This window comes from Sphaeramia orbicularis, chromosome 20 (assembly GCF_902148855.1).
Source record: "Sphaeramia orbicularis chromosome 20, fSphaOr1.1, whole genome shotgun sequence".
Lineage (NCBI taxonomy): Eukaryota > Metazoa > Chordata > Actinopteri > Kurtiformes > Apogonidae > Sphaeramia > Sphaeramia orbicularis.
Window position 1 is genome coordinate 42,738,589 of NC_043976.1, and position 27,398 is coordinate 42,765,986.

A 27,398-nucleotide genomic window follows, 5' to 3' on the forward strand; every position below is an offset into this window, starting at 1 on the left:
ATGATCTTCTTCACAGGTGGGAAATGAGGAAGTACAAATACTTCATTGATGCATTCCAGTAAAGTATTGAGTATCTGTACTTGGAGGATATATTTGTCCTTTTAGTCCTTCATGTTAACACTTACAGGTTTTCCTCAGAGGTTCTGGTTCAGATCCAAACCCAGCGTCTCAGAGCAACTCCACCTCAGAACCATCAGAACCAGAACAACAGCGAATGGATAAAACAGACGAGACGACGGTGCTTCAGATCAAATATAAGAACAAAGACGATCTGGAATCAGGACGTGATCATCACAGAAGAAAAAACTGTTTATGACAAAAACATGTGGAGCAGATCATTAGAATAAACTTTAATTCAGTCCACACTGAACTTTACAGAAAACCATAAACATCACATGTGGTTTGATAAGTTATGAAATAAAACAAATTTATTAAATACTTACACAATAAACAGCTAGCAATAGCTAATTTGCTAAAAGTTGGCATTAACTCTAAGCCAAGAGCAGCTAACATTAGCTATTAATGTAACAGTAGCACACATAAAATATTGAGTCAGTTTAAGCTAACATTAGCAATACTTAGCTAAATTATGCTAACATTAGCAAGCAAGGCTACAGTAGCTAACATTACACATTGAGCTAAATTAAGCTAGCATTGGCTAACAAGTCTATAGGAGCTAATATGTGTTAGTAATTTAACAGCAGTACACATTTGATATTGACTTAATGTAAGCTAACATCAGGTAGCAGGGTAAATGTAGCTTACGTTAAATAATGAGCCCACAGCAGCTAACATTAGCCTGCAAGTGAAATTTAGATAACTGGAGCTAATGAGCTAAAAGTAGCTAACATCTGCTATAGTGAGTTCACAGTTTTTTAGTTCAGTTCATATGAAGGCAAATAACAAAATGCATTTTTAGACTTTAAAAACATGCAGGTCTGAAGTTTTGGTTTATTGAATTAATGAAGAAATTGCAGTTAATCTCATAATTGATTTTGAAGCCGTATACACACTGTACAAAAGAACATATTTATTTAATATAAAATAACATGAATTTTGTATTTTACCAATAGTACAACACATTTTATTTTTGATACTGTTAATCAGTGTCAGTGATTCATAGAATAAAATATGATTTAACAGATTAGAAAGTGACAAAGCTAACGTTACGCTAACAGCTAACATTAACTAACGAGCTAAGTGCAGTTTGGATTCATCTGGAGTCTCACTGTAGGAAAATTTGAAGCTAATCTTTTATTTTATTAACACCAGATATAAGACGCTTTTACTAAGATAAAATTAGATTTATTTGACAAGAAATAATAAGAATGTTCTATTTTATCACATCATCACAACAGTTTAATTAAATCTACAACTGTCTGCAAAGAGTGAAGAAACAAAAACTGACATAAAACATAAACTTGATAAAACATGAAACCAGACGATGAACGGCGTCGTCTGGGTCCGACTGTTTCAGTTCTGATTCTGACGCTAAACTGAAACTTTAGAGTGAAGTTAATGAGGATTATTTTCACTCTGTTGGTTCTGATTTAATTTGTCTGAATATTAAGTTAATGCGCTGTCAGGTTCAGTTCTTTATTGTTTTATTTTATACAGGATGGACCTTGAACACACCACAGTGAGGTCAGTCAAACTAATACAAACATTTATGATGAGGGTTTGTCATAATGTTTATCCACCAGATGGCGCCACTGACCTGGTCCTGGTGTCAGTGTTAATGAACCCCACAGAACCATTGAAGAATTCACAGAGTGACGTCAGTTCAACACATTAAAAGAGCCGTCACCCCCCCGACAGCTCCACCCCCCCAACCCCCCACCCCCCAGAAAAACTCCACACTCTGATGTTTAATTCATGGGGTCTTTATCATCCAAGTCCCAGAGGAACCGACCCCTGTCAAATCAGACCACTTTAAAACCTGAGACCAGTTAGACCTGAGACCAGTAACAGCAGAGACCAGTTAGACCTGAGACCAGTAACAGCAGAGACCAGTTAGACCAGTTAGACCTGAGACCAGTTAGACCAGAGACCAGTTAGACCTGAGACCAGTTAGATCTGAGACCAGTAACAGCAGAGACCAGTTAGACCTGAGACCAGTTAGACCAGAGACCAGTAACACCAGAGACCAGTTAGACCTGAGACCAGTAACAGCAGAGACCAGTTAGACCTGAGACCAATAAGATCAGTAAGATCTGAGACCAGTAACACCAGAGACTAGTTAGACCTGAGACCAGTTAGATCTGAGACCATAACAGCCAAGACTAGTTAGACCTGAGACCAGTTAGACCTGAGACCAGTTAGATCTGAGACCATAACAGCCAAGACCAGTTAGACCTGAGACCAATAACACCAGAGACCAGTTAGACCTGAGACCAGTAAGAGCAGAGACCAGTAAGACCTGAGACCACTAGGACAATTTTTCATCCTTTTATGAATTTTAATTGTGTTGGATTTTTACTGAAACTTTGACACATTTTTTTTTCTTCTCGTATCTTTTACATTTTTTCAACTTGTTGCATCTTTTACGATTTTTCCTTCAGTTGTGTCTTTTACGATTTGTCACTGTGTCGCATTGTTTATGATTATTTTATTTTACTAAAGTTGACCAATTTTTCATCTCGTTGCATCTTTTACATAATTTCCGTCTCATCACTTTGCGATTCTTCACTTTATTTCATCTTTTTCTTTATTTCAGTCTTGTTTCATACTCAATAGTTTTTTTTTTAATCTTTTGTCTTTTTTCATCGTTTACATCCACTGAATTTTTTAAATGTTCTGATTTTCAGTGAAATATTTGAAAGTACCAACACCTGAAACCTTTAAATCACAGAACACAGACATTATATGTTTCTGTATTTTCTATCATGTACATTTACTGATTGATCTTTGTAGTTTTTATTTCTCATGTAAAGTGTGAATGTTACAGCGTCAGTCTTTTAGTCTGTAGTCTCTGCACTACTTTTTTCTGCGTAGGAATATGATCATTTTTCAGTCCAATGTGATGATGTAACGTCATTATTTATTGACCGGTTCCAACCTTTTACCTGATTGGTCGAATGGATGTGCGTTAAATCCAAAGACAGAGGACATTAAAGTCCATCTACAAACCACCGCTTCCTCCTCATCTGTTCTGTTATTGATCGACTGAACGGTTGATTGGGTTTGAGTTTATTCTGTTTGTTTGGATCTCCACCAGGGGGCAGCGCCGCGCCGAGGCCCATCAATCACAGTCAGAACTGGAGCAAAAGGAGAACGTCAACGTCCAGCTGTGATTGGACGATGTGTGAAGGTCAGTCTGCTCACACAGACTCACAATGGCACGCAATGACACACAGACACACAACACACACACAGCAGCATACACAGGCCAATAACGACACACAACGACACATGTAGACTCACAAAGACACGCAACACACTCAGTGATACACACAGACACACAACAATACACACAGACTCACAATGACACACAGACATTCAACACACGGCGATACACAGACACACACACAGCAGCATACACACGCTAATAAAGACACACAACAACACATGTAGACTCACAAAGACACACAACACACTCAGTGATACTCACACACACACAATGACACAGACACACACACAGCAGCATACACAGGCTAATAACGACACACGACGACACATGTAGACTCACAAAGACACACAACACACTCACAGCGATACACACAGACACACAACAATACACACAGACTCACAATGACACACAGACACACAACACACACACAGCAGCATACACAGGCTAATAACGACACACAGACTCACAGACACACAACACACTCACAGCGATACACAGACACACACAATACACACGGACTCACAATGACACACAGACACACAACACACACGATGCATGTAGACTCACAAAGACACACAACACATTCACAGTGATACACACAGACACACAACAATACACAGAGACTCACAATGGCACGCAATGACACACAGACACACAACACACTCACAGTGACACACACAGAAAAACAATACACACAGATAGAAAAAAGACACACACAGACACGCTCATGCACACAGACACACACGACACATTTAGACTCAAAGACACACAACACACTTACAGTGATACACACAGACACACAATACACAGACAGAAAAAAAGACACATAGACACGCACATGCACACACGTCACATTTAGACTCACAAAGACACACAACACACTCACAGTGATACACACAGACACACAGCAATACACACACTCACACCGTCTCACACAGTTACATGATACACACACAGACTCACAATAACACACAACGACATATACAGACACATAATGTTGCACAGACACACACAGACTCGCACATGCGTACACACACACACACACACACACACACACACACAGCGACAGATGTAGACTCACAATGACACACAACACCCTCATAATGACACACAACAATAAACACACACTCACACACATACCCACAATGACACACACTCACACACACACACAATGACACACTCCCACAGACACACACACTCAGAGACACACACTCCAACAGACACACACACTCACAGACACACACTCCCACAGACACACACTCACAGACACACACCAGCGGTCATTCATGTTCATGCAGGAGTTAACCGTTGTCAGATGTCAGTGAACGCATCGTGGGAGCCAATTACTGGATGTGGATGTGGATCCTCCTGCTGAATCGCCTGCGGGAAACGTTCATATGCAGCAGAAGAACGGATTCTTCACATTCAGCCGACGTCAGCAGCACAACACACCAGTTTTACACCAGTTCCACACGAGTTCTACAGGAATTCTACACGAGTTCTACACAAGTTTTACACCAGATTTACACGAGTTCCACACAACTTCTACAGGAGTTTTACACAAACTTTACACGCGTTTTACATGAGTTCCACACAAGTTCCACACAAATTTTACTTGAGTTTTACACGAGTTTTACACAAGTTCTACAGGAGTTCCACATGAGTTCTACACGAGTTTTCACAAGTTCCACACAAATTTTACTTGGGTTTTACATTAGTTTTACATAAGGTTTACACGAGTTCCACACGAGTTCTACAGGAGTTTTACACGAGTTCTACAGGAGTTCCACACGGTTCCTATGGCATCCCTCATTTATCGTCACATCTGTACATTCCGTCATACAACACAGGAAACCACGACACAAAGTACAAGAAGTAACCAAAGGACCATAGAGTGGACCACTGAATGATAATAAATGACAATGAATGATAATAAATGATAATAAATGACAATGAATGATAATAAATGATAATAAATGACAATAAATGATAAATGATAATAAATGATACTGAATGATAATAAATGATAATAAATGATACTGAATGATAATAAATGATAATAAATGATGCTGAATGACACTCACTGATACTGAGACAAACTGAATGGAACTCGATGCTGCTGAATCACATTAAGAGGCTGAATTTGTGCAGTGGTTTTTCTACCATCTGAACAGACGGAGCTACAATGTCAATATGACCAGTATAATGTTAAGATATCATCGTGTTTCTCGGGGGGGGGGGGGAATTACCAGAGTCCACACCAGACCAGGTAAAGCACAAGTGCATTATGGGAAGTGACTTTTTCCAAATATTTCAGACTGATTGGGTTTAAGTTCTGCACAGATGCATGTCTCTCAGACTTCACATACGGACTCAAGTTCTGCTTTTCTTTTACTTTTAGACAGACTAGATGCTAAGCTAGTTCTGTCATTAGCTCGTCTGCTTCATTCTTGGTTGTAGACCCATATAAATGTGGTCCCACTCTGGAACCAGTTTTCCTGACCCCAGGTGTTGGAGTAGATCGGACCGGTTCCAGATTTGGTGGAAAGTTCAACTAAGGCCCAAAAAATGATTCCAAGACCTTTTAAAGCACAGTAATAATGTCAACACATAAGTCAAACATTTACAGACATACCTGTTGTTGTGGTCTTGAATAAAATTCCGGGTCGTCTTTGTCCAACACCAAGGTCCTTTAGAACCAGGACAAGAAACCAGGACAAGGTTTAGAACCCTGATGATGCATAATGTTCTAAATATTTAGAGTTTTTAAAATTCACCATCAGAAAAGAGTTTATTGCATCAGTTTCAGTAAAGTTTATGTTGAACCCAAACACACAAAATGCCACAACAGTCAAATAGTTCACCTCTTTGCGACGTTTCCAGATCTTTTCTCGTGACTTTTCAGACTTTCGTGGACTGAAGACTCTATCGGACCCGTACGGACCACATCAGACCGGTCCAGGACCAGAACCAGGACCCTCCTCTTCCTAACCGGGTCTTTGGATAGTGGTTTTACATGGTCTGGTTGAAACCTGCATCGATGACCCTGCTGATTCAAAATAACACTTTTCAGCTCTGATGACCTTTGACCCCAGACCAGGTCAGACCCTAGTCCTAGTCCCTGGACTCCGATTCTGGACGGTCCTTCTGGTCCAGACTACATGGCGTCCACTGGTCTGAGTTCTCTTTTATTACAATGTTCACATTCTATTAGATTTATTCTCATAACAGTTTTTATTTTTTCACAATCACAGTTTTTTCTTATAACATTATGACTTTTGTTTTATAAAATAATGACTATTTTCTCATAATTTCTTGACTTTTTGTCTCACAATTTAATGACTTTTCACATGACAACTTTTATTCTTACAACACGTTTTTGTCCTTACATTATCTAACATAAATAATTTTAATATATACTCTCCTCATATAATTATGTTTCTTCTTCTACTATCATGATTTTTATCTGTAAATATCACATTATTTTAACCCCTGATATTCTTTCACATATATTTCTTAAAAAGTACAACATTTTCTCATGATTAAACACCTTTTCTCCTTAAAACACTACTTTATTTCTGTTGTTTTTTTCTTGTATAGTAACGTCATCTTATAATATTAAGGTTTTTAACGTCATAACTTAAAACTTGATAAACTCTAATAATCCTGCATCATGAAACTAAAACATTTTGTTGTTTATAAAAAGGAATTAAACAAGAAATTTATGTTGAACGTTAGAAAAGCACAAACATTAAAGAACCTGTTTTTCAAATTTAACGTAGCTTTTAAAAAATATGATAATTTTCCTCATGATATCAGATTGTTTTAACTCATTATACTTTGTTTTATGTTTTTCTTAAAACAAGTGCATCTTTTCCTCAGAATTTTTTTTTTTTACACATTTTTCTCTTTTTAATAAGTCATCGTCATAAATTTGTACTTTTTCTCATATATTAATGTAAAACTTCTTCTTGTGATATCTATAAATACTTCATAAATTAAATTATTGACTCTTTTTGTGATTGTGTTCCTGTTTAGACTCAAAAACAGCCAAGTTAGTGTTAGGAAAAGATCACAGATAAGAACAAAACCAGAAAGAAAAACAAACACATTCATGAATCAGTTTGTTCTTCATCTACACTTAACATCAGTTTGGATTTTTTTATTTATTTATTTATTTATTTTAAAATATAACGGTTTTTCCTCACTGTAACATGCTTATTTCCTCTAATATGACAATCTGTAAATATCAGACTATTTTAATCCATAAAACTGCTTAAAGTTTCAACTTTTCCTCATAATTTTACACATTTTTCTATTTTACATTCATTATTGTCATGAATTTGTGCTTTTTCTCATATATTAATGTAAAACTTTTTCTTGCGATATCTAAAAATACTACATAAATTAAATTGTCTCTTTTTGTGATTGTGTCCCTGTTCAGATCTGGTTAGTGTTAGGAAAAGATCACAGATAAGAACAAAACTAGAAAGAAAAACAAACACATTCACAAATCAGTTTGTTCATCTACACTTAACATCCCTGTGGATTTTTACAAATATTTTACAACGTTTCCTCATAATATCATGTTTATTTCCTCTAATATGATATGAATCTGTAAATATCAGACTATTTTAATCATAAAACTCCTTAAAGATTCAACTTTTTCTCTTAATTTTTCACATTTTTCTTCAATAAATTCGACTTTAATGTCAGACTACTGTGATGTTCTTTCTCACATGATATCCACTGTATAATTTATTGCTTTTTTTTTTTTTTGCTAAAATCCTCAGTCTTTGTTGTGATAAATCCTCCTGACCCCGTGCGTCCGGTTCTCCTCCGGACCGGGCCGGACGTCGAGGCCCCGGTGCCCGGTTTACAGGGACGAACAGTCGGCGGAGGGAAGGAGAAACACGGATGAAATCATAGTATCATTATTAATAAGGAGGGAGGGGGAGCGGGCCCGAAGGGGAGGGGCGTCCTGTCTCTCTTTTTTTTCTCTCCAGACGCGTAAAACGGGCAGAACGAGCAGGACCGGGATCCGCAGAGCCGGACCAGGACCGGGACCAGGACGAGGCCGACGCACCGAGGACACACACACCGACAGCCGGGAGGAGGAGACACAGGAGCTCGGCCAGGACCAGGACCCAGACCGGGACCGGGACCAGGACCCGGACGCACCGACGCACGGGCCGCCGCGGCGCCGGTTGGATGTAGCTGTTTGCGGGTGTTTTGCGCGGAATGTGCGGCTGCGCTCCAACTTTCTGAATCTCTGCTCTCATGGTGAGAGGAGGAGGACGCAGAGGATGGGAGGAACCTGGTCCTGCAAATGCCTCGGAGTCCTTCTAGCTCTACACATAGGTAAGACCCCCTCCACCCCCCTCCATCCCCCTACCCCCTCCACCGGACCGGACCGGACCGGGAGACTGAGGCTCTGCGGGTTCGTGTCTGTGGTTCTGTTGGGTTTTAATTTTCCCATTTGATGTAAAAACAAGAACATAAGTGAATATTTAAGGTCGTAAAAAACAGGTTTTAATGCGCAGCTGTTGTTGAATTCACACATTTTTAAAAATATAGTTGTAGAAAAAAAAGAACTTCCACCTTCGTCTTTTTTCAGTTTCAAACACTTCAGTTCGTTCAGAATAAAATAAACTCATCTTTAATTATGATCATCATTTTTTATCCGGTTTTTCTCCTGGTTTCTCTTGTTTTGTCTCATTTCACTTCTTCTTCTTCTTCATCATCATCATGGTCCAGTGTGTGAGATACGAGGTATGAGCGCGTGCATGGGCGCGCGCACGTGGTCGTGTAAGTGTGTGCGTTAACAAGGGGAATGCCCCCCCTCCACACCCCCCACCCCCACCCCCCACTCCTCTGCACCTCACACCGTCCCGGACCGGACACGTTTGCGGCATTTTTTCACCTTGAAAAATCCCAACACTAATGGTTGTTCTGTTTGATTATTTTTCGGTTTTATTCTGAATTAAATAAAATTAACAGATGTTTTCGTGTCGCACATGTCGAGGTTGATGCTGCTTTAAAGTCCTGCAGAAATAATAATAATAAAAAAGGCCCCGTTTGGGATTAAAATAAAGAAATGAGGCGTTTAAATGCACAAATGAGAGGGTGTTAAAAAGCAGAAATGAGACGTTCAAATGCACACAAACAACCGGCTTAAATGCACGAAACTTAGACGTTTAAATGGGAAATATTTGGACATTTAAATGGACAAAAATGAGACATTTAAATGCACAAAATTAGATGTTTAAATGCCCAGAAAGAACATGTTTAAATGCACAAAATGAGACGTTCAAACGCCACAAATGAGACCTTTAAAAAAAAATCATAAAACAGGCGTCAAATGCACAAAAATGAGGCGTTCAAATGCAGAGCACATCGGTTTAAATGCTTACTATTGTTAAGAAATGTGGGCTTTTAATGCACATGAATTATAGGTGTGAATTGCACGGAGGTGAGGCGTTTAAATGCGCGTCCGGAGCCGTCTTCCCGGGGTTTGTCGGTGCTGCAGACCCGCCGCAGTGAGCGGAGCTGCGGGGAGGCAGCGGCTCCGTCACACCCGAAGGAAAAACTGTCAAAACCAACATAAAATTCAGGTATTTTCATCCGATGTGTGTGTTTTTTAAAAAAAGGGCAAACGAATTAACTGAAAAAAGCTCATTTATACGATTAATTTTAGACACAAACGCGCCAATTTATGCAGTGATTCTGAAGCCAGTTACAGTTGGAGAGAAAACGCCCCGGATCCGTCTAATATCTGGAAACGGGAGATTTTTTTAAGTAAATAAATGAAGAGACTCGAAACAGGAGAAATATGGATGTTTTTTTTCTCTCGTGCTGTTGCGTTGCATAACGACGCTGTGGAGGAGGGCTCTGCCAGGCGCGTGCGTGTGTCACAGCGCGCGTACGAGTGCAGAGAAATGCTGAATTATTCAAGACGCAGAATCCTCCTCGGTGCTATTGTTAGAGAGAAGAGGAGGAGGAGGCGGAGGCGGAGGCGGAGGAGGATGTTCACGGGCCAGAATCAGCGGCGGAATGATGGAGAAAAAAAATAGAAACACGTGAAATAAAAACACAAATAAAAAAACCAATAATAAATAAATTTGGAAACGAAATAGAAGTAAACAAAAGTGAGTTTGGTCTATTTTAGTTTTATTTCTTTGGGTTCTTACACTGAATTATCTCAAACACTAATTATTACACAGATTGGAATCGAATAAAATCGATTAATCGGGCTGTAATTGATCATCAATGCCACCGGAGTTCGTTGCATCTAAATCATCTCGTTCGTCTTTTTTTTGTGTGGGTTTTAGTGTCAATTCAATCCTTCCACTGCACATTTCACACTTAAACGCATTATTAAAGTGCAAATAAATCGGTTCTAATCGAAACAAAGCCGTGAATTCGTTTCTGTGTCTGATTTCAAGTCGATCCGTGCGCACTTGGGAGCTTTTGGATGCTGAATTTGGAGATTTTTACGCACGAAAACCGGCCTCGTGTGAGTCGGAGGTGGGTGTGTCTGTGCCGTGGAAAGACAACGCGCTGCGGGCTACGGTGTGTGTATGTGTGTGTGTGTGTCCGTGGGTGTGTAGGTGGGGTGAATGAGTGCGAGCGGGATGGGAGGTGTGAACGAAAAAAAAAAAGATACTGCGCGTACCCGAGTGTGCGTGATGGAACCGTCCTGATTTTACGCACAAAAACCATCCCAAAAATAAAGAGTAAACGGAAATAAAACGAGTGAAAGAGGTTAAATAAAGATGGAATAAACGTTTATGCAAATGAATGTGTCACGGATTGATGATTTCTAACGGTGAAATTAAGGAGAAACGGATTTTTGTTCTGAAAATGAGGCAATAGATAAGTAAAAAAAAAAAAAAAAGGAAATGAGGCCGTTATGGCCACAACAAGTGATGGTTATTTACAGTAAAAAACGCTGAAATTAAGTCAGAATCAGAAAAATAGTAGAAATTCAATAAAAATTAATCTGTGGTGATGAAAGACGTATTTGTCAAAATGTCAAATGTGTTCAAATCCCTTTTTTATTGTGGATTTTTATTGTATTTTCATGATAATAAATATAATAATGATGTTCTTTGAATCTGAATTAGTTGGTTTTTATTAATAAGGTTAAATAGAGGTTAAAATTAAAGAAAATTATTAAAAACGCGACTGAAAAAATAAATAAATAAAAAGGCACAAAAAATAACTGATGTGCTTTTGTAAAGTGTGAGTAAAGTGTGTTTTAGCCTCAGACTCTAAAGAGTAAGAAGTAGGTTTGAATGTTAAACAGTGGATTAAAGTGGAGGGAACCGGACTGAGTGGGGGGGGTAGGGGTGGGGGGTATGGGGGGGTGGGGGGTAGATCCATGACCCGGTTCGGACCCGACCGGACCGAACCGCTGCGTTCTGAGTCCTGGACTGAGATGATGTAATGCCTCCACCCCCGGATGGGAGGCGGAGTCAGGGTGTGTGTGTGTGTGTGTGTGTGGGGGGGGGGGGGGGATCCCGTTCACCTGCACTCATTAAATATTACAACAGAGGGGGAGTCCTTGAACGCAACACGAGGAAAAGGGTTTTTTTTATCCGACGAAAACCACGAACCTGAACGTCTCATGAAGCTGAATCTGATGCTTCAGCAAAAAGAAAAAAATAGAAGCACCAAATAAAACTGAATCTGAAAAAAATAGAAACATTAAATAATAAATAAAATCTGCTTCTTTTTTTTTTTTTAAATAATAAATATCTGATGGTTTTCGTTTGATTTCATGATTTTTCCCCGTTTTTCCTCATGATTATTGTTAATATAAAAACACTCATAATATGAACCTGTTTCCTCCTAAAAACAGGATTTATGTCTTTTAATATCAGGAATTATTCTGTTTAAAATTCACAACATGTTTGTATTATAAATATTATGAAATATTCCAACTGATACTGAATTATGTGTGTTTTTCACTGAACTCTCATCAAAAATAAAAAACATTCATAATATCAAACCTTTTTAAGATTTTTCTTTTTTTTTTAATATTTTTAACTATGAATTCAGTGTCAAAATAATAAAATGCACATATATCATCGTTCTGGGCCTTTTTCACATAAAAAGCATAACTTACTGCAATACATTATTTGTTATAATACTATTTTGATAATATTTTTATTTTTATTAATTTTTTTATTAAATTATTTTTCTTCTGGAGACACATTCATCACTTGGAATTTTTAAAAACCTTCATAATAACTGAACATTAAGGGTTTATTTCCCCTTAAAATCCAACTCTCTTGTTCTTATAATTAAATCTGTTGTGAAATCTTCAGCCTTTTTGTCATAAAAAAATCCTACTTTTATTATAATTTAATTTCATGATAAAAACTACAACTATTACTGCAATATCAAAATATACATTATCTTGTTGCCATTTCTTAACATTAGGCTATATTACTTCATAAAAATGCAACAGTAATGATGTTTTTTTTCTTGAAATATTAATGCATAAATTAATTTATATAACATTATGATGTATTTGTCTTCAAATATTGTGAATAAATAAAAATGTGATTTTTAATCCCCTCATGTTTATAAAACCCTGCCATAGTAAATAATTATCTTCACAAAAGACCTGTTTTCAGGTCATTGTGACTTTTCTTTCTGTGATAAAAACCCAAACTGGGTTTTTTTCCGAACCTGAACTGATGCAGGTTTTGTCTGAATCGAAAAATTTCACAAGAATCAAGATGAAAAGTCCAACATCATCTCAGATTTAAAAAAAAAAAAAAAAAAAAAAAAGAAGTAGAGCACTTATAATTAAATATGTCGAAATTAATCTTATCCATGGAGTTTAGATACGAACAATAAAATATACACATTATAAGGTGAAACGATTAGCTTTCACATGTAAATTCTGTCAGAAATGAATTTAACATAATTTTAAACTCATCATTTTTGGTTCAAGCTACAGTTTCTGATCTTCTTGAAACATCTGGTTTCTATATTTTCTATATATTCACAGAAAAAAGCTGTTTCTACACATTTACACGATTTCTCTGAATATTTATTGACAAAAAACCTAAAAACTGTCAGAATAAATGGAATATTTGAGGCGTTGTTGTGTGAATTATATAATATAATCTAAGATTTTGTTGATTTTGTGATTTTTACTCAGTTTTTGTTTCTGAATTTGTCAAATTAACCATTTTATGAATTTATTGATTTATTTGATGCAGCAATGTGATCAGGAATCACTGTTAAAACAAGACAAAAATCTGTAAAAATGTGTTATTATTTGAGCTGCTAAACTAAAAAAAAAAAAAAATTATTTCTGCTTCAATACGATGCTAAGTTGAATAAATGATCTTTGAACATTTTAATGATCAGATATTTTAGAATGTGAAAAAATATTGATGCTTTTGAGAATCACGATGTGACGTTTTGTAATTCTGTTGATTTTTTTTTTTTTTAAATTAAAATGCAAACATTCGCTGCAGTCGTGTTTTATTGAAGCAACCACTAGAGGGCAGTGGTTAATCCATGTTCTGCTTTTTCACTAAATGTTTTATCTTACGTACGCAGTTGTTTGTGTCTGTAGTTTTAATAATCTGAGGTGAATTATCCATTAGTTTTATTTTCTATCATTGTGCGTCTTCACAACATCCAGACTGATTGAAATGGATGAAACCATACATATAATAAAAAATAATAAAAGACAAAAACTTAAAAAAAAAATCCAATGAGACAAATGTATGAATGAATGTAAAAGTTTAAAGTTTGAAAATATGTGTAAAAAATAGAAGGAGATGAAACAATTTAAAAGACAAAAATAATACAAGAAAAAAAGACACTTAAAAGATGCAATGAGATGAAAGCTGCAAAACATTAACTGGATGAAAATGATGTAAAAGATAAAAAGGGTGCAACAAAATGAAAAAGAAAAAAGAAAAATATGACTTAAGAAATCTAATGAAAAAAAGACAAAAATGGTATAAAACAGATGAAAATGATGCAAAAACAGTGCAAAAGGGAAATGAAAGAAAATGACGAAAAAAGATAAAACTACACAAAAAAAAAATGTAAAAGACTCAAGTTAGAAATTTGCATTAAAGACAGAAGAAGATGAAAGTGAGGGAAAAGATGCAAAAACATAATGAGACAAAAACAAAAAAAAAAAGACAAAATATTTAAAAAATTTACATCATGAATATGACACAAAAAAGACAAAATGGTACAAACGCATGACTGGATGAAAACGATGTAAAGATGCAATGAGACAAAATGATCTAAAAGAAAAAAACAATTGGATCAAAAGAAAACAAAAGGAAAATACAAGTTAGAAAATTTGTGTAAAAAAAAAAAAAAGATGAAAATGCAACATAAGGAAAACTAAACAAAAGATGCAACAAGAAAAAAAATGTAATGAGATGAAAACGACGCAAAAAACAGCAAGACATAAACGATGTAAGACACGTTAAAAAATATGTATAAAAGACAGAACAAGAAGAAAATAACATAAAAGACATAAAAGACGGAAAAAAATCAACACGCAACAGATTTAACAAGAAAAAAATATTTTTAAAAAAAATTTAAAAAACATGAAAACGACGAAGATGGAAATCACATAAAAGAAACACATGACTAAAACAGAAAAAAACCCAAGAAAATGGATGAAAAGACACAAAAGACACAAGTTAGAACATTTGTGTAAAAGAAAAGATAAAAATACAATAAAAGGAAAACATCACAAAAGAAAAAAATGTAACGAGATGAAAACGACACAAAAACAGCGAGACATAAACAATGGAAAAGACACGTTTAAAAATATGTATAAAAGACAGAACAAGATGAAAATGAAAAAATAAAAACAATGGAAAGGAATTAACAAAAATGTAAAAAATTTGATTAAAAAAAATGAAAAAACACAAAAACCACAAAGATGGAAATAATGTAAAAGAAATAACAGAAAAGATAAAAACAGAGAAAAACATAAAAATGGATGAAAAGACGTAAAAGACACAAGTTAAAACATTTGTATAAAAACAAAAGATGAAAATACAACAATAGGAAAAAAAAACAAAAGACGCACAAAGTAATGAAATGAAAACGATGCAAAAAACAGTGAGACATAAACGATGTAAAAGACATGTTAAAAATATGGATAAAAGACAGAACAAGAAGAAAGTGAAATAAAAGACAAAAACAAAATGGAAACAACGCGAAGGACGTGATAAAGAAAAAAAATTGATTAAAAAATGTAAAAACATGAAAACGACAAAGATGGAAATAATGTAAAAGAAACAACAGAAAAGAAAAACAGAAAAAAACATGAAAATGGATGAAAAGACGTAAAAGACACAAGTTAGAATTTCACGCTTGTTTTACTCTGGTTGTGTTACTGTGTTATTGTGTAGTTGTTATATGTAGTTGTGTTAGTGTGTAGTTGTGTTAGTGTGTTATCATGTTGTTGTGTAGTTGTTGTATGTAGTTGTGTTATTGTGTAGTTGTGTTAGTGTGTTATCATGTTGTTGTGTAGTTGTATGTAGTTGTGTTAGTGTGTTATGTTGTTGTGTAGTTGTTGTATGTAGTTGTGTTAATGTCTAGTTGTGTTCTTGTGTAGTTGTGTTAGTGTGTTATTGTGTTGTTGTGTAGTTGTGTTATTGTGTTGTTGGGTAGTTTTGTTATTGTGTTAGTGTGTAGTTGTGTTATTGTGTTGTTGTGTAGTTGTGTTATTGTGTTGTTGTGTAGTTGTGTTATTGTGTTAGTGTGTTGTTGTGTGTAGTTGTGTTATTGTGTTGTGGTGTTAGTGTGTTATTGTGTTGTTGTGTAGTTGTGTTAGTGTGTAGTTATGTAGTTGTGTGTAGTTGTGTTATTGTGTTGTTAGTGTGTTATTGTGTAGTTGTGTTATTGTGTTGTGGTGTTAGTGTGTTATTGTGTTGTTGTGTAATTGTGTTATTGTGTTGTTGTGCACTTGTGTTATTGTGTACTTGTGGTGTGTTGTTGTGACCTCGACCCGTGTTTAAGTGCCGTCTCCTCCTACACGTCACGCCGTGTTAGTCTCCGTCTGACGGGCTGGAACCGGACGCTGTTCCTGTCGTCTCCCAAAACAATCAATCAATCAGCCTCACTCTGCCGCTTAACGAACCACGGCGCCCCGCCCATGGCCCGCCCACGGCGTGACGAAGCCGGCGACCCGTGGGCGGAGCGGCGTCTCCTGTGGGAGCCGATACATGATGTAGGTTTAACGCCGTTCAGTTCATGTGGAAATAAACACATGAATCGTCCCTCAGAACCTTCAGAACCATCAGAACCTTCAGAACCATCAGAACCCTCAGAAACATCAGAACCTTCCGAACCTTCAGAACAATCTGAACCTTCAGAACCTTCAGAACAATCAGAACCATCAGAACCTTCAGAACCATCTGAACCCTCAGAAACATCAGAACCTTCCGAACCTTCAGAACAATCTGAACCTTCAGAACCTTCAGAACAATCAGAACCATCAGAACCTTCAGAACAATCAGAACCATCAGAACCATCTGAACCATCTGAACCTTCAGAACCATCAGAACCTTCAGAACCATCAGAACCTTCAAAACCATCTGAACCATCTGAACCTTCAGAACCATCAGAACCTTCAGAACCATCGCAACCTTCAGAACCTTCAGAACCATTCAGACCATCACAACCTTTAGAATCATCAGAACCTTCAGAACCATTAGAACCCTCAGAAACATCAGAACCTTCAGAACCTTCAGAACCATCAGAACCTTCAGAACCATCAGAAACATCAGAACCTTCAGAACCATCAGAACCTTTAGAACCTTCAGAACCATCAGAACCCTCAGAACCATCAGAACCTTCAGAACCCTCAGAACCTTCAGAACCTTCAGAACCCTCAGAACCTTTAGAACCTTCAGAACCATCAGAACCCTCAGAACCACCAGAACCCTCAGAACCTTCAGAACCCTCAGAACCTTTTTGTTATTATAAAACAACTGTAATTACACACATTTACACTCATTGTCTTTAAATTACAGAAGCAGATGTTTGTATGAATAAATACATGTTTTTATTTTATTCTGATGTATGATGTTTATGAAACAGTAAGTTAGCGACCACAGGTAACAGTCCTGTTGCTAGCTAAATTTCCACTGAAATAAGCATTCATACACATACAGAGATGGTTAAATAATCAAATTATCTGGAGATGAAATAATGAATGTTTTCTCAAAAGCCCAAAACATGTTTGGTTTTTAAAGTAAATTATTTATTTTGTAATCTTCTCTCAGTGTGATTGAACCGTTGTTAACATGCTAGCTACATTAGCATGCTAACTACTGTTAGCACTCGATGGTTTAAAGGTTTGATTTGTCTACATCAGAAAAACAAATTACGCCAAAATCCATCAAAGTATAAAAAATCTGTGTCTGCATCTTGTAGTTGATGAATGGAATTTTCTCTCAAAAATCTGATCATTTCCATTTAATCTTAGTCTTTTTCCAAACATTAAATATCTATTGTCATTGAAAACTTTACAAGTATTAAACACTTCAGCAGGAACATTTTGTTAGTTCTGATCAACTGTTTCCTACGTAAACTTATCGATGATGGAATATTGTTCCAGTTCTGGTGATAAAACCATCAAAACGTGATTTACATTTGGAAAAAAAACAACAGCATTAACAAAACTAATTTCCTTATGGTTCAAATATCAAATTAAACTGATATGACCGGTTTATTTCAATGACTTAAACGACTTCAGGAGTTTCTTGAATTAGTTAAATATGCCTGTATCCACCAGGTGGTGCTAGAGAATGACCAGTAATTATGAAAAAAACAAAAAGGAGCCTTGAAAAAATTAATAATCTACGTTAAAAGAATAAACAGAGCAGAAATACATCTTTAACACCGACAGGGACACCGCCGCGCTAATTATACATCGCTTCCTGTGTCTCGTTGCCATGGAAACCGTGTTAAAAAAAATTTAAAAAATCAGTGCAAATGTCGACAACACAATCTGAAGTCACATGGTTAGATCTAAGATGACTTCATCTGAAATATGAACACTGACGTCAAAACGGCGAATTTCCTGTTGGGTTCCTGAAGGTTCTGTGTTTGATCTGGATTCGAACGATGCTTTCAGGGATGACTGTGTAAAAAAAACAAACAAACAAACAAAGATGAACCCATAAAGACCAGTGCTACTTTTGTGGCAGTTCCCAAATGAATTTTTCTCTATTTCTACCCGTCTTTACCGATTTATCACCATTTAAAAAAATAATATTATCCTCTGAATTTTGCATTTTTTGGTGTAAATCATGTATTTTCCTATATTTAACTCACTGATCATGTAGATGTTCATGAAAACTCAGAGTAAATTCAAACTTAATTATATCAAAACAGAGAAAAATGAAGAAGCAGTTACTTTTTCAGTAAAGGTATCGCTAACTGAACATAACCCCAGTGTGTCCATCCACTGTCACTGATCCAACTCCATGGGTTTTATTGGTGAATCAATGTTGTAGAAGATGATGGTGTTTCCATGGTAACTATGGAGCCTCTGAACGTCCAAATGGGTCATATATGATGACCATGAAAAGATGAAGAACTGTATTTTACACCAATTATTGACATGGAGTGACAGGATTAGTCCCAGGTGCAGGACACAGCGTTTATAAAAACAGCTTTGTTCCTGTCGCCGTCACTGAGCTCAAGAAGAAATAGTGACATTGTACTTTATTTACGTCTTTTAGTTATTTATCCTATTTCTTTGCTCTATTTATTATTATTATTGTGACTTCTAATTTTTTAAATTTATGTTCTTACCTTGGTTTTTATCCCAGAGGCTGTTTTTATCTTCTTGAGGTTTTTTTTATTGCTTTATTGCATCTTGTTTTTATTTATGTGATCTTATTTATTTTATTCTTTTACTTATCCATGCTGCTGTACTGCTGAATGAGGGAACACTGAGCACTTTTTGTCTTGACACTCGATCAAGTACCTGCTGAACTGGTTCAGTGTTTGTTTTGTTGTTGTAATGCCAAAAGCAATCACTATGTCTGCAAAACAAATCTACCCACGGGTACAAACAAAGTAACCTTGAACCTTGAACAAAGACGAAAGATGGAGAAACCAGAGAAAGACACAAGAAGGAGACGAGGTGATGATGCAGGTGGATGTGGTTCTGTCTTCAGTGTTAATGTTTTCTCTGAATCTCCTGCCTTTTCTTACCTCCTCCTCTTTTTCTACTTCTTCTTCCTCCTCCTCCTCAGTCTCTGTGTTACAGACGGTGTTGGTCAGTGCTGGTCAATGTGACTCGGTGTTTAAAGGTTTCTCCGACTGTCTGTTGAAGTTGGGGGATAACATGGCCAACTACCCCCAGGACCTGGACGACACCGAGAACCTGCACAAGATCTGCTCGTAAGTGTTCCGCCAACACACCTAAGGACCGTGGCCACGCCCACTGGAGCTCAGTGTTGATTGGTTCATAGTCATTGTGTTTCTCCACCTAGAGATGTGACCAGACGTGAGCAAAGTTTGGAGAAACTCCCATTTTTAGTTGTTGAAAATACGCAACAAGATCAAACTCACAAGTTGTGAAAAATGAATGCATTGACAGATGACAGAGACTCACCAATGACATGAACCAGTCCACTTCCTGTCTCCTGAGTGGGTGTGGCCAAACGGGTTGAGATGAAAGTAGATGTATAAGGTCTGAAAATAAAAATAAAAATACATCAACATCACATTTTACTGGTAACTTAATTTTATTAGTTTATTTGAGAGAGACAACATACCTTCATCAACATGACTGTAATGCTGTGTTTCCACTACGTGGAACCGGCTGGACTCGACTCTGGTTCCTATTCCTGGAGACCGTTTCCATTACAGGACACTACTGACTTTACAGTACCTGGACATCACAGCGATGTGGTGCGTTACTTCCATGTCGTCTGCTCAGAGAGTTGCTGATAAACTCACCCGTTGTGTGTTGTCTTGTCAAGCTCATGCTGAATTTTTACGTCGGCCACCAAAGACTGAATCTCGACCGACTGTGGTGTAGTTTTACGGCTGTCATGTGGATTAACCTACTGACATATTTACAGTAAACTTCCGCATCTGTTTTTTGTAAGACGGCGGGTCACAGAGACGACTCTCTGACCAATCAGTGGTCTGCAGTGTTTACACGTCACATTTTAGTATCTGGTCCCCAGTTTTGGAACCTTGGCAGAGGTTGTACCAAAAAACTAGTACCAGGTACCAGATTCCAGGTCCTTTTTCGTAATGGAAACGCAAAAAGGCTGAGTCAAGTCAAGCCGACACCACGTAGTGGAAACACGGCATAAATGTACCAGCGTTAGAATAATGGGTAATTTTCATCTGTTGTTCCTGGACAGATGTTAGAATCACCTGAAAAAACAGCATTAGCATCAACACAATATATATCATATTCATAAAACTAACATTTTGTCATAATTATATCATTTACTTACTTCCTTCAGATGAGATTTGTATGAAATCTCACAGGACAGACTGATCTCATGAAATCGCGTTGTATGCCACACCAGTTCTTACAGCATTTGGCGTGCTATACATATGCATTTTCATCCTTTCACGTGTTACTCAACGCCATTTGATCACATGTCAATGTACGTCAAGATCTCTGGTGTACACATCTGTAACCGCTATTGCTAACCACTAAATGTGTGGTATTTGACGCGGCGTGAACATACGCACGGAAAGCTTATAATGCATACAGATAACATGCCAATTAAAAGTAGCGTGTCATCTGTACACAATTCATGATATCACATTGCTTCATCACTTAGACATAAACTGGCCTCAAAAACTGAAAATGTCCTCCTGATCTGTGGGTCTGACAGATTGATTTTAATATAATAAAAAAATAATTAATACAATCAACAAAATACTGAACCAGTCAAAAGGATAATAATATAAATATGACAGTGTATAACAATAGTGTCTGTAACTTTTCACTTTTTTTACTGGTAGACCAGTGGAATCGATGCTGCACTAGTTCAGTGGTAAACAACGGCCTCTGTGTGTGTGGTTTTAGTTTCACCTCCAGGATAAATATGTGTCACAGTGTCCTCGTCTGGCATTTGACGTATTGATGTGGATTTTGTCTACACCCACTGGCCTCGTTTCAGCCTCTTTCGTAGGTTCAGGTTTTTAGTGTAAAATGAGGCTGGTTTTTAATAAATGAGGTGAAATAATAACATGTGTGACTGAAGTGCAGAGCCTTGGGGGGGGGGGTTAATAAAGGCGTGACGGGTGGTGGTGGTGGTGGGGTCTTATGAGATCCAGCTGACCCCACCCCCTCCGGCTCTCCTTTACCCCTCCTTTACACCCCACCACCAGAACCGGGTGGGCACCAGATGGCACTATGCAGCACTAACCCCCCCCCCCCCCCCCCCCCGACACACACATGATCTTTTAATTCAGTGACGGCTCCATCACAGCCGTGTTGAGGTGTGGTGGCAAGGGAGGGTGGGGGGGTTTAATACGCTCCAACACACACCCGTTAATTGGTGAGAGATGGAGCATCGACACGACTCGGTTCAGGAGGTCAACATCAATAAGAGCAGATTGGAAGATTGGATTAGATACGGTGGGGGGGTCGGGGGGGTTCACTACGAAGATGAACAGATGAGGAGATTAGCAGCCAAAAAACACACACAGAGCAGGAAACACAAGACAAAAACACAAGGAGGTACCGGGAATAATGAGGAGAAGGAGACGACGATACGAATAAATAAGAACAAAATCAGAGAAAGAAAGAAAAAGGAAGGAGATGCAGAAAAAAAATAAAATAGAAATGAAGAAAAAAATCTGAAAACCATCATCAATATATCTCATTCATGATCAGATGAAAAAAAAAAATAGACACTAAACCTACATGGATGAATTACAGAATAAAAACAGTAACAGACTGATTTATGACTGAACGAACATATAAACTACATCATATACAACATCGACTGAGTGACTGAACACATGACTAAACCAAATAAAACACAGGTGATGACGTAAAGCACGAAAAAATTAAAAGAAAAAAACAAAAAAAACAAACAGATCGGAAATAAAGTAAAGAATAGAAACAGACATAGATAAAAACCTGCAGAAGAAACATGAAAAAGGACAGAAACAAAACAGGAAGAAATAAAACATTAAAAGGAAGAAGGGAAATAGATAAATAAAAAAATAAACAAGAAAGATGAAGAGAAACACTGAAAGATGAGGACATGGATTCACAAGGAAAAGTAGAAAAGCTGTGAACAGTTGGAGTCATTTGTTGGTTCAAGATGTTGAATGTTCCTCTAGAGTCTCATTTAGACGCTCGTTAGCGAATGGATTTTTAAAGACACGTAAAAGCCTCAAAATTCAGCCGAGGGATGTTAAAGCACAGACCTGATTTTAGGAATGAACCAGAAAAACGTCCACTTAAGAGCAAAACACATTCCCTCATCCCATCTCAGGGTCAAAAAAAAAAAAAGGAGAATAAATGGGTCGACTGATGTTCATTGACTGCGATGGTTTTGTAGAAGGTGAACTCTGCAGGTTTGATTTTTCTGGTTTGGTTTAAAGGCTGAAAGTGAGCGAACGCAGCATCTTGGACTGAGTCTGACTGTGTGTGAATCCTCCTGTAAACATGTTTAGTTTAGTTTCTGAGCTGGATGGCGTCTTCAGCTCAGCTTTCGTGGAAAACACAGTGTTTAAGATGCTCGGAGGCTTCTTGTCTGCTTTAGTGGAATATAAACTAGTCCAGGATGAACCGAGCGCCGTTGCCAGGTTTGGGATGACTTCCACGCTTGGCTTCGCCGTCTCGTGATGCGTTCGCTTTCAGTCGGCCAACCCACCGCCGTCTTAAGCCTGTGGTTTTTAACGCTTGCTGTGTTTTCTCCTGCCAGTTACTGGGATAACTTCCACTCCTGTGCCACGACGGCACTGGCCGACTGCCAGGAGGGGGCAACGGACCTGTGGGAGAAGCTGAAAAAGGAGTCCCGCAACCTGGATTTCCGTGGGAGTTTGTTTGAACTCTGTGGCGGCAGCAACGGCGCCCCCAGATCCGCCGGTGCCGGGGGTGTGGCCGTGCTCCTAGCCTCGCTGCCCACCATACTGACTTGGCTGGCGTTTTAACAGAAACAAGGAAAAAATAAAAACACAAAGCGACGAGAAAAGAAGAAAAAAAGGAAAAACACAAGTGAAAAAAGAAAATATGAAACAAGTGAAAGCTCCTCTTCAACACTGAAAAAACGACTTTGACGAGTCTGAATTCATCACCTTAAAACTACACCCAAAATGGATTTGTACTTCGACATCAGCGCACGGCGGCCTGGTTCGCCTCCGGGGGGCGTCGGCAGGACGTCCTCCTGGAGCGCTCATCCAATCACATTCTGACCTGACCCGGAGGTCGATAACATGAAATATTCAACAAGCTGTTGAGCTGAAATGATGACAATGATGAAAATTTGATGGATCCTCGCCCGCTTACAATCGTGGAATTACACAGTATTAAAGTCAACCATGAATTATTGATGTTCAGTAGGCGAAGCCCAGACACTGTGTGACTGCTGCTGCTGCTGACACAATATCAGGCTATATATTAGAGTTTCCATATAGCCTAGGGTACATGTGTAACGCCAGGCCCAGCTTAACTCCACTAAATCGATAAAACAAGCCGAGGCCTTGAGCCCATTTCAGACCAGTCGCCTCATTTCCATCGCGGACACTTTCCCTTTTTTATGGAGTTGACTCTGGTGGGTTTGATGGACTGGATGATGGGGATGTAACCTTTGTATTCTTATGGACTGTTTGTTGTGCTCAGGCCACGGTCACACCAGCCTTCATCACAGCATCATTTTGCGCTGAATGTGCTTAGTTTGAGTGTTGTCATTGAACTGGTTGATATGAAGTCATCTCCAGGCAGGGGTCAGGCCAACAGGAGACATCCGGCATTGCCAAAAACCTCAACAGTATTAACCTTTTGACCCATAAGGCCTGGCTTGCAGTTAGCTGTGAGTCAGCAGTAGAAGGCGGTCACTGAACGACCACTGCAGAAGTGTGTGTGCAGGTTTCTGGTGTGACCGTCGCCTTGATGCTCCTCACCGAGCTCTGAGGTGCAGGGATGTAGCTACAAGTATAAAGCCTGCTTTTCATCAACACTTTAGACTGATGTTATTCTGCATGATGTCACCTCAGACAGTCTGAAAACATTTCAGGAAATGAGCACAAACTCATTGAATGCTCTTTAAAATGCCAAGCAAAGACATTAACCTTTCGGTCCATTGATTGTTAACAACTTAACAGCAACAATGCAGCACTGCACATTGAGTCCACATTCAATATGACCGTTTAACACCCCCCAGCTATAAAAAACACAGATAACTTACCCGACTGGAGAAATCAATACTGGGATTTAGTTTAAAGCGTAATAGACATGGACATGGGTTAGCTAATACTAGCAGCAGCTAAAAAGATTTACCGAGGGTTGGCTAGTGTTCCAGTTAACAGATAAAACATATTTATTGAAGTTTAGCAAGAAGGACAGAATGACTTAGAGGCTAAAACCTACTGAGTTCAGTCAGCTAATAGATGACTTTAGTTGCTAACAAAGGATCACGTTAGCTAACATTAATTTCAGTAGTTAACAGTTCAATATCCAAAACAGACAGAGATGGGTGAGCTAACATTCCAGTTCAGCTGTGGACCTTATAGTGTTCTGTTACCTAACAGGAACTAGATAAACCAGATCGATGGATGGGTTAGCTAGTGGTCCAGCTAACAGCTAAAACATATCTGAGGCCAGCAAATAGAATGAGTTAGAAATTAAACCCTACTGAGTCAGCTTAGCTAACATTAAATTAAGCAGTTAGCTAGTGGTTCACTTAGCTAAAACAGACAGAGATGGTTAAGCTAACATTTCAGTTTAGATGTATATCTTATTGTGTTATATTAATGCTAAAAATGACTTTAGCTGTCAATAAGTGATCAAATTTAGTAAGTGAAGTCTTTATTCAGCTAGTGGTTCTGTTAGCAGCTAAAACAGAATTACTGAGGTGCACAAACACAACAGGATGAGTTAGATGCCAAAAACTGCTGAGTCAGGTTAGTAAACAGCTGACATTAACAAAACATTCAGTATTTTCAACAGATTAGCAAAAACAGAGTGGTGAGTGGGTTAAACTTGCAGTTTAGTGGTGTATTTTGTTGTGGTAACTAACAGAGGGTAGATAAACAAGAGGAACATGGTTTAGCCAGTGGTTAGCTGCTAAAGCGTAGTCAGGTGAGTAAGTTAGGAGTGAAAACTGCCAAATGAGTGTATAATCAGGTTAGCTAACAGTTAAGTATTCATCAGAGAATAGTTAGCTGTTCAGCTAACAGGCAAGCTAATAGTTCAGTTACCAGCTAAAACATATTTATTGGTAACAAGTCAGAAGCCAAAACTTGAGTCAGATTTGTCAAAAGTGACTTTAGCAACTAGCCTAATGTCTGATCTGGTGAGCTAACATTTAAATTAATCTGTTATGGTGGGTTATGCTAGGTTATATGGTTGGCAAACAGAGAAGTAGGTTGGCTAACATATCAATTTAGCAGTCTAGGATTATGTTATGTTAGAAGACCGATAACCAACATGGAAATGGGTTAGCTAGCAGTTCAGATGGCAGCACACAAACATATTCAATGAGATTAGAAAGGTTAGCTAACAGTTACATTGTTAGAACATGCAATAGTTTACATTAGGTTAGCTAGCATTTCAGTTCAGCTGGATCTGTCATGTTAGCTAACAATTCAGTTGCTAAGAGCTAAATGGACTCCAGGTCATCACAGTTTGAGTTCAACGTGTTTAAGTCAGTAGATGCGGAAATATTTGCCTTTTCTCGCGTCAAACAGTTACATCCAAGCTCATTTCCTGAAGTTGTATTAGAACCAAAGTTTGAATGTGAAGCTGTTAAAAGGCCGATGGAGACTCTCGAAGCTCATTGGATTTAACGTTCACCATGTGTTTGTCTCGCCACATCCCTGCCCAGCAGAACCATGGGTTAGAAATGCAGCAACGGTTCATTTCCGAAAAGCCGACAGCAATACGAAGATGTGACTTTATGGCCAGTGTAGCTTAAAAAAAAAAACAGAAAACATCAAACCGTGGCTCTAGAGTGATATGACTGTTGCATTTAGCACATCCCCCTTTTCATTCGCCACTGAGTCATACTAGACAACCTTAGGTGATATATTTTAGTCTGTATGTTAGATTAAAAAGCTGAGTCCCGACAGTACAGTAGCATCATAAACTACATAAATACAGTAAATAAATCTGAGGAGGGTGTTTATTTCTTTGCTTAAGGCACAGATGACGTTTTCACTGCCTTCTGACAAAAAGATGTGTACTTCTGTTTGTTTGTTAGTTGGTTTGTCTCTTTGTTTGTTTATGGGGATGTTGCGTAACTAAAAGAGTTTTAAAAAATGGAGGTACTCCAGAAATCATCTAACAAGAGAATATGTATATCACAGGATTTTGAGAAAATAAAAATAAAGAAGCTCTATTATAGATAGTCTATCCCAGACAGTTTTATCACCAGATTGATACTTTACAGATTATAGTCCGAGATATAAAAAAAATAAATAAATAAAAGATTGCTAAAATGATAAAGAGTAATAAATAAAACGACTAATGTTTGAAGAGTGTGTCTGCCTTTGTTTTGCCTGGTGGATGAAATGTGTTCTTTCTAAATGGGGTTGGGTTGGATGGACTTTATTCATTATTAATGAGGGAGAGTCCCTGAGCTGCCACATGTCTCAGTTTATATTGATCAGGAGGAAGACGAGGAGGTGGAGGAGGAGGTGGAGGGGGAGGAGAGTCTGATTGGATGCTTTTCACTCTAACATGGAATATCCAGGCTGTCAACGCCAGAAACTAGTTTTAATTTGACATTCAATTCTCCCAACATCCTCTACACGGCTTAAATAATTAAGAAAATTTCATCACTACATCAGATTTTATATCGTTAAACCAGTAACGTTT

The 27,398-nt window shown here is 37.8% G+C and overlaps 1 protein-coding gene across 1 annotated transcript; it reads left to right on the forward strand.

The window, feature by feature from the left end:
- LOC115411082 (uncharacterized) lies at positions 1-26,987 on the forward strand. Its single transcript, XM_030123023.1, has 6 exons — positions 1-16; positions 153-284; positions 7,794-7,798; positions 8,356-8,710; positions 19,627-19,774; positions 23,287-26,987. The coding sequence occupies exons 1-6, from the start codon at positions 1-3 to the stop codon at positions 23,513-23,515; spliced, it is 885 nt and encodes a 294-aa protein (XP_029978883.1). The 3' UTR covers positions 23,516-26,987.
- The last annotated feature ends 411 nt before the right edge of the window (positions 26,988-27,398 follow it).

Bases quoted from the DNA above. Each gene is read 5' to 3' on its own strand.
- LOC115411082 (XM_030123023.1), top strand. The intron at 8,711-19,626 runs GTAAGACCCCCT...CCTCCTCCTCAG, and splicing joins CCTTCTAGCTCTACACATAG to TCTCTGTGTTACAGACGGTG. The intron at 19,775-23,286 runs GTAAGTGTTCCG...TTCTCCTGCCAG, and splicing joins AACCTGCACAAGATCTGCTC to TTACTGGGATAACTTCCACT.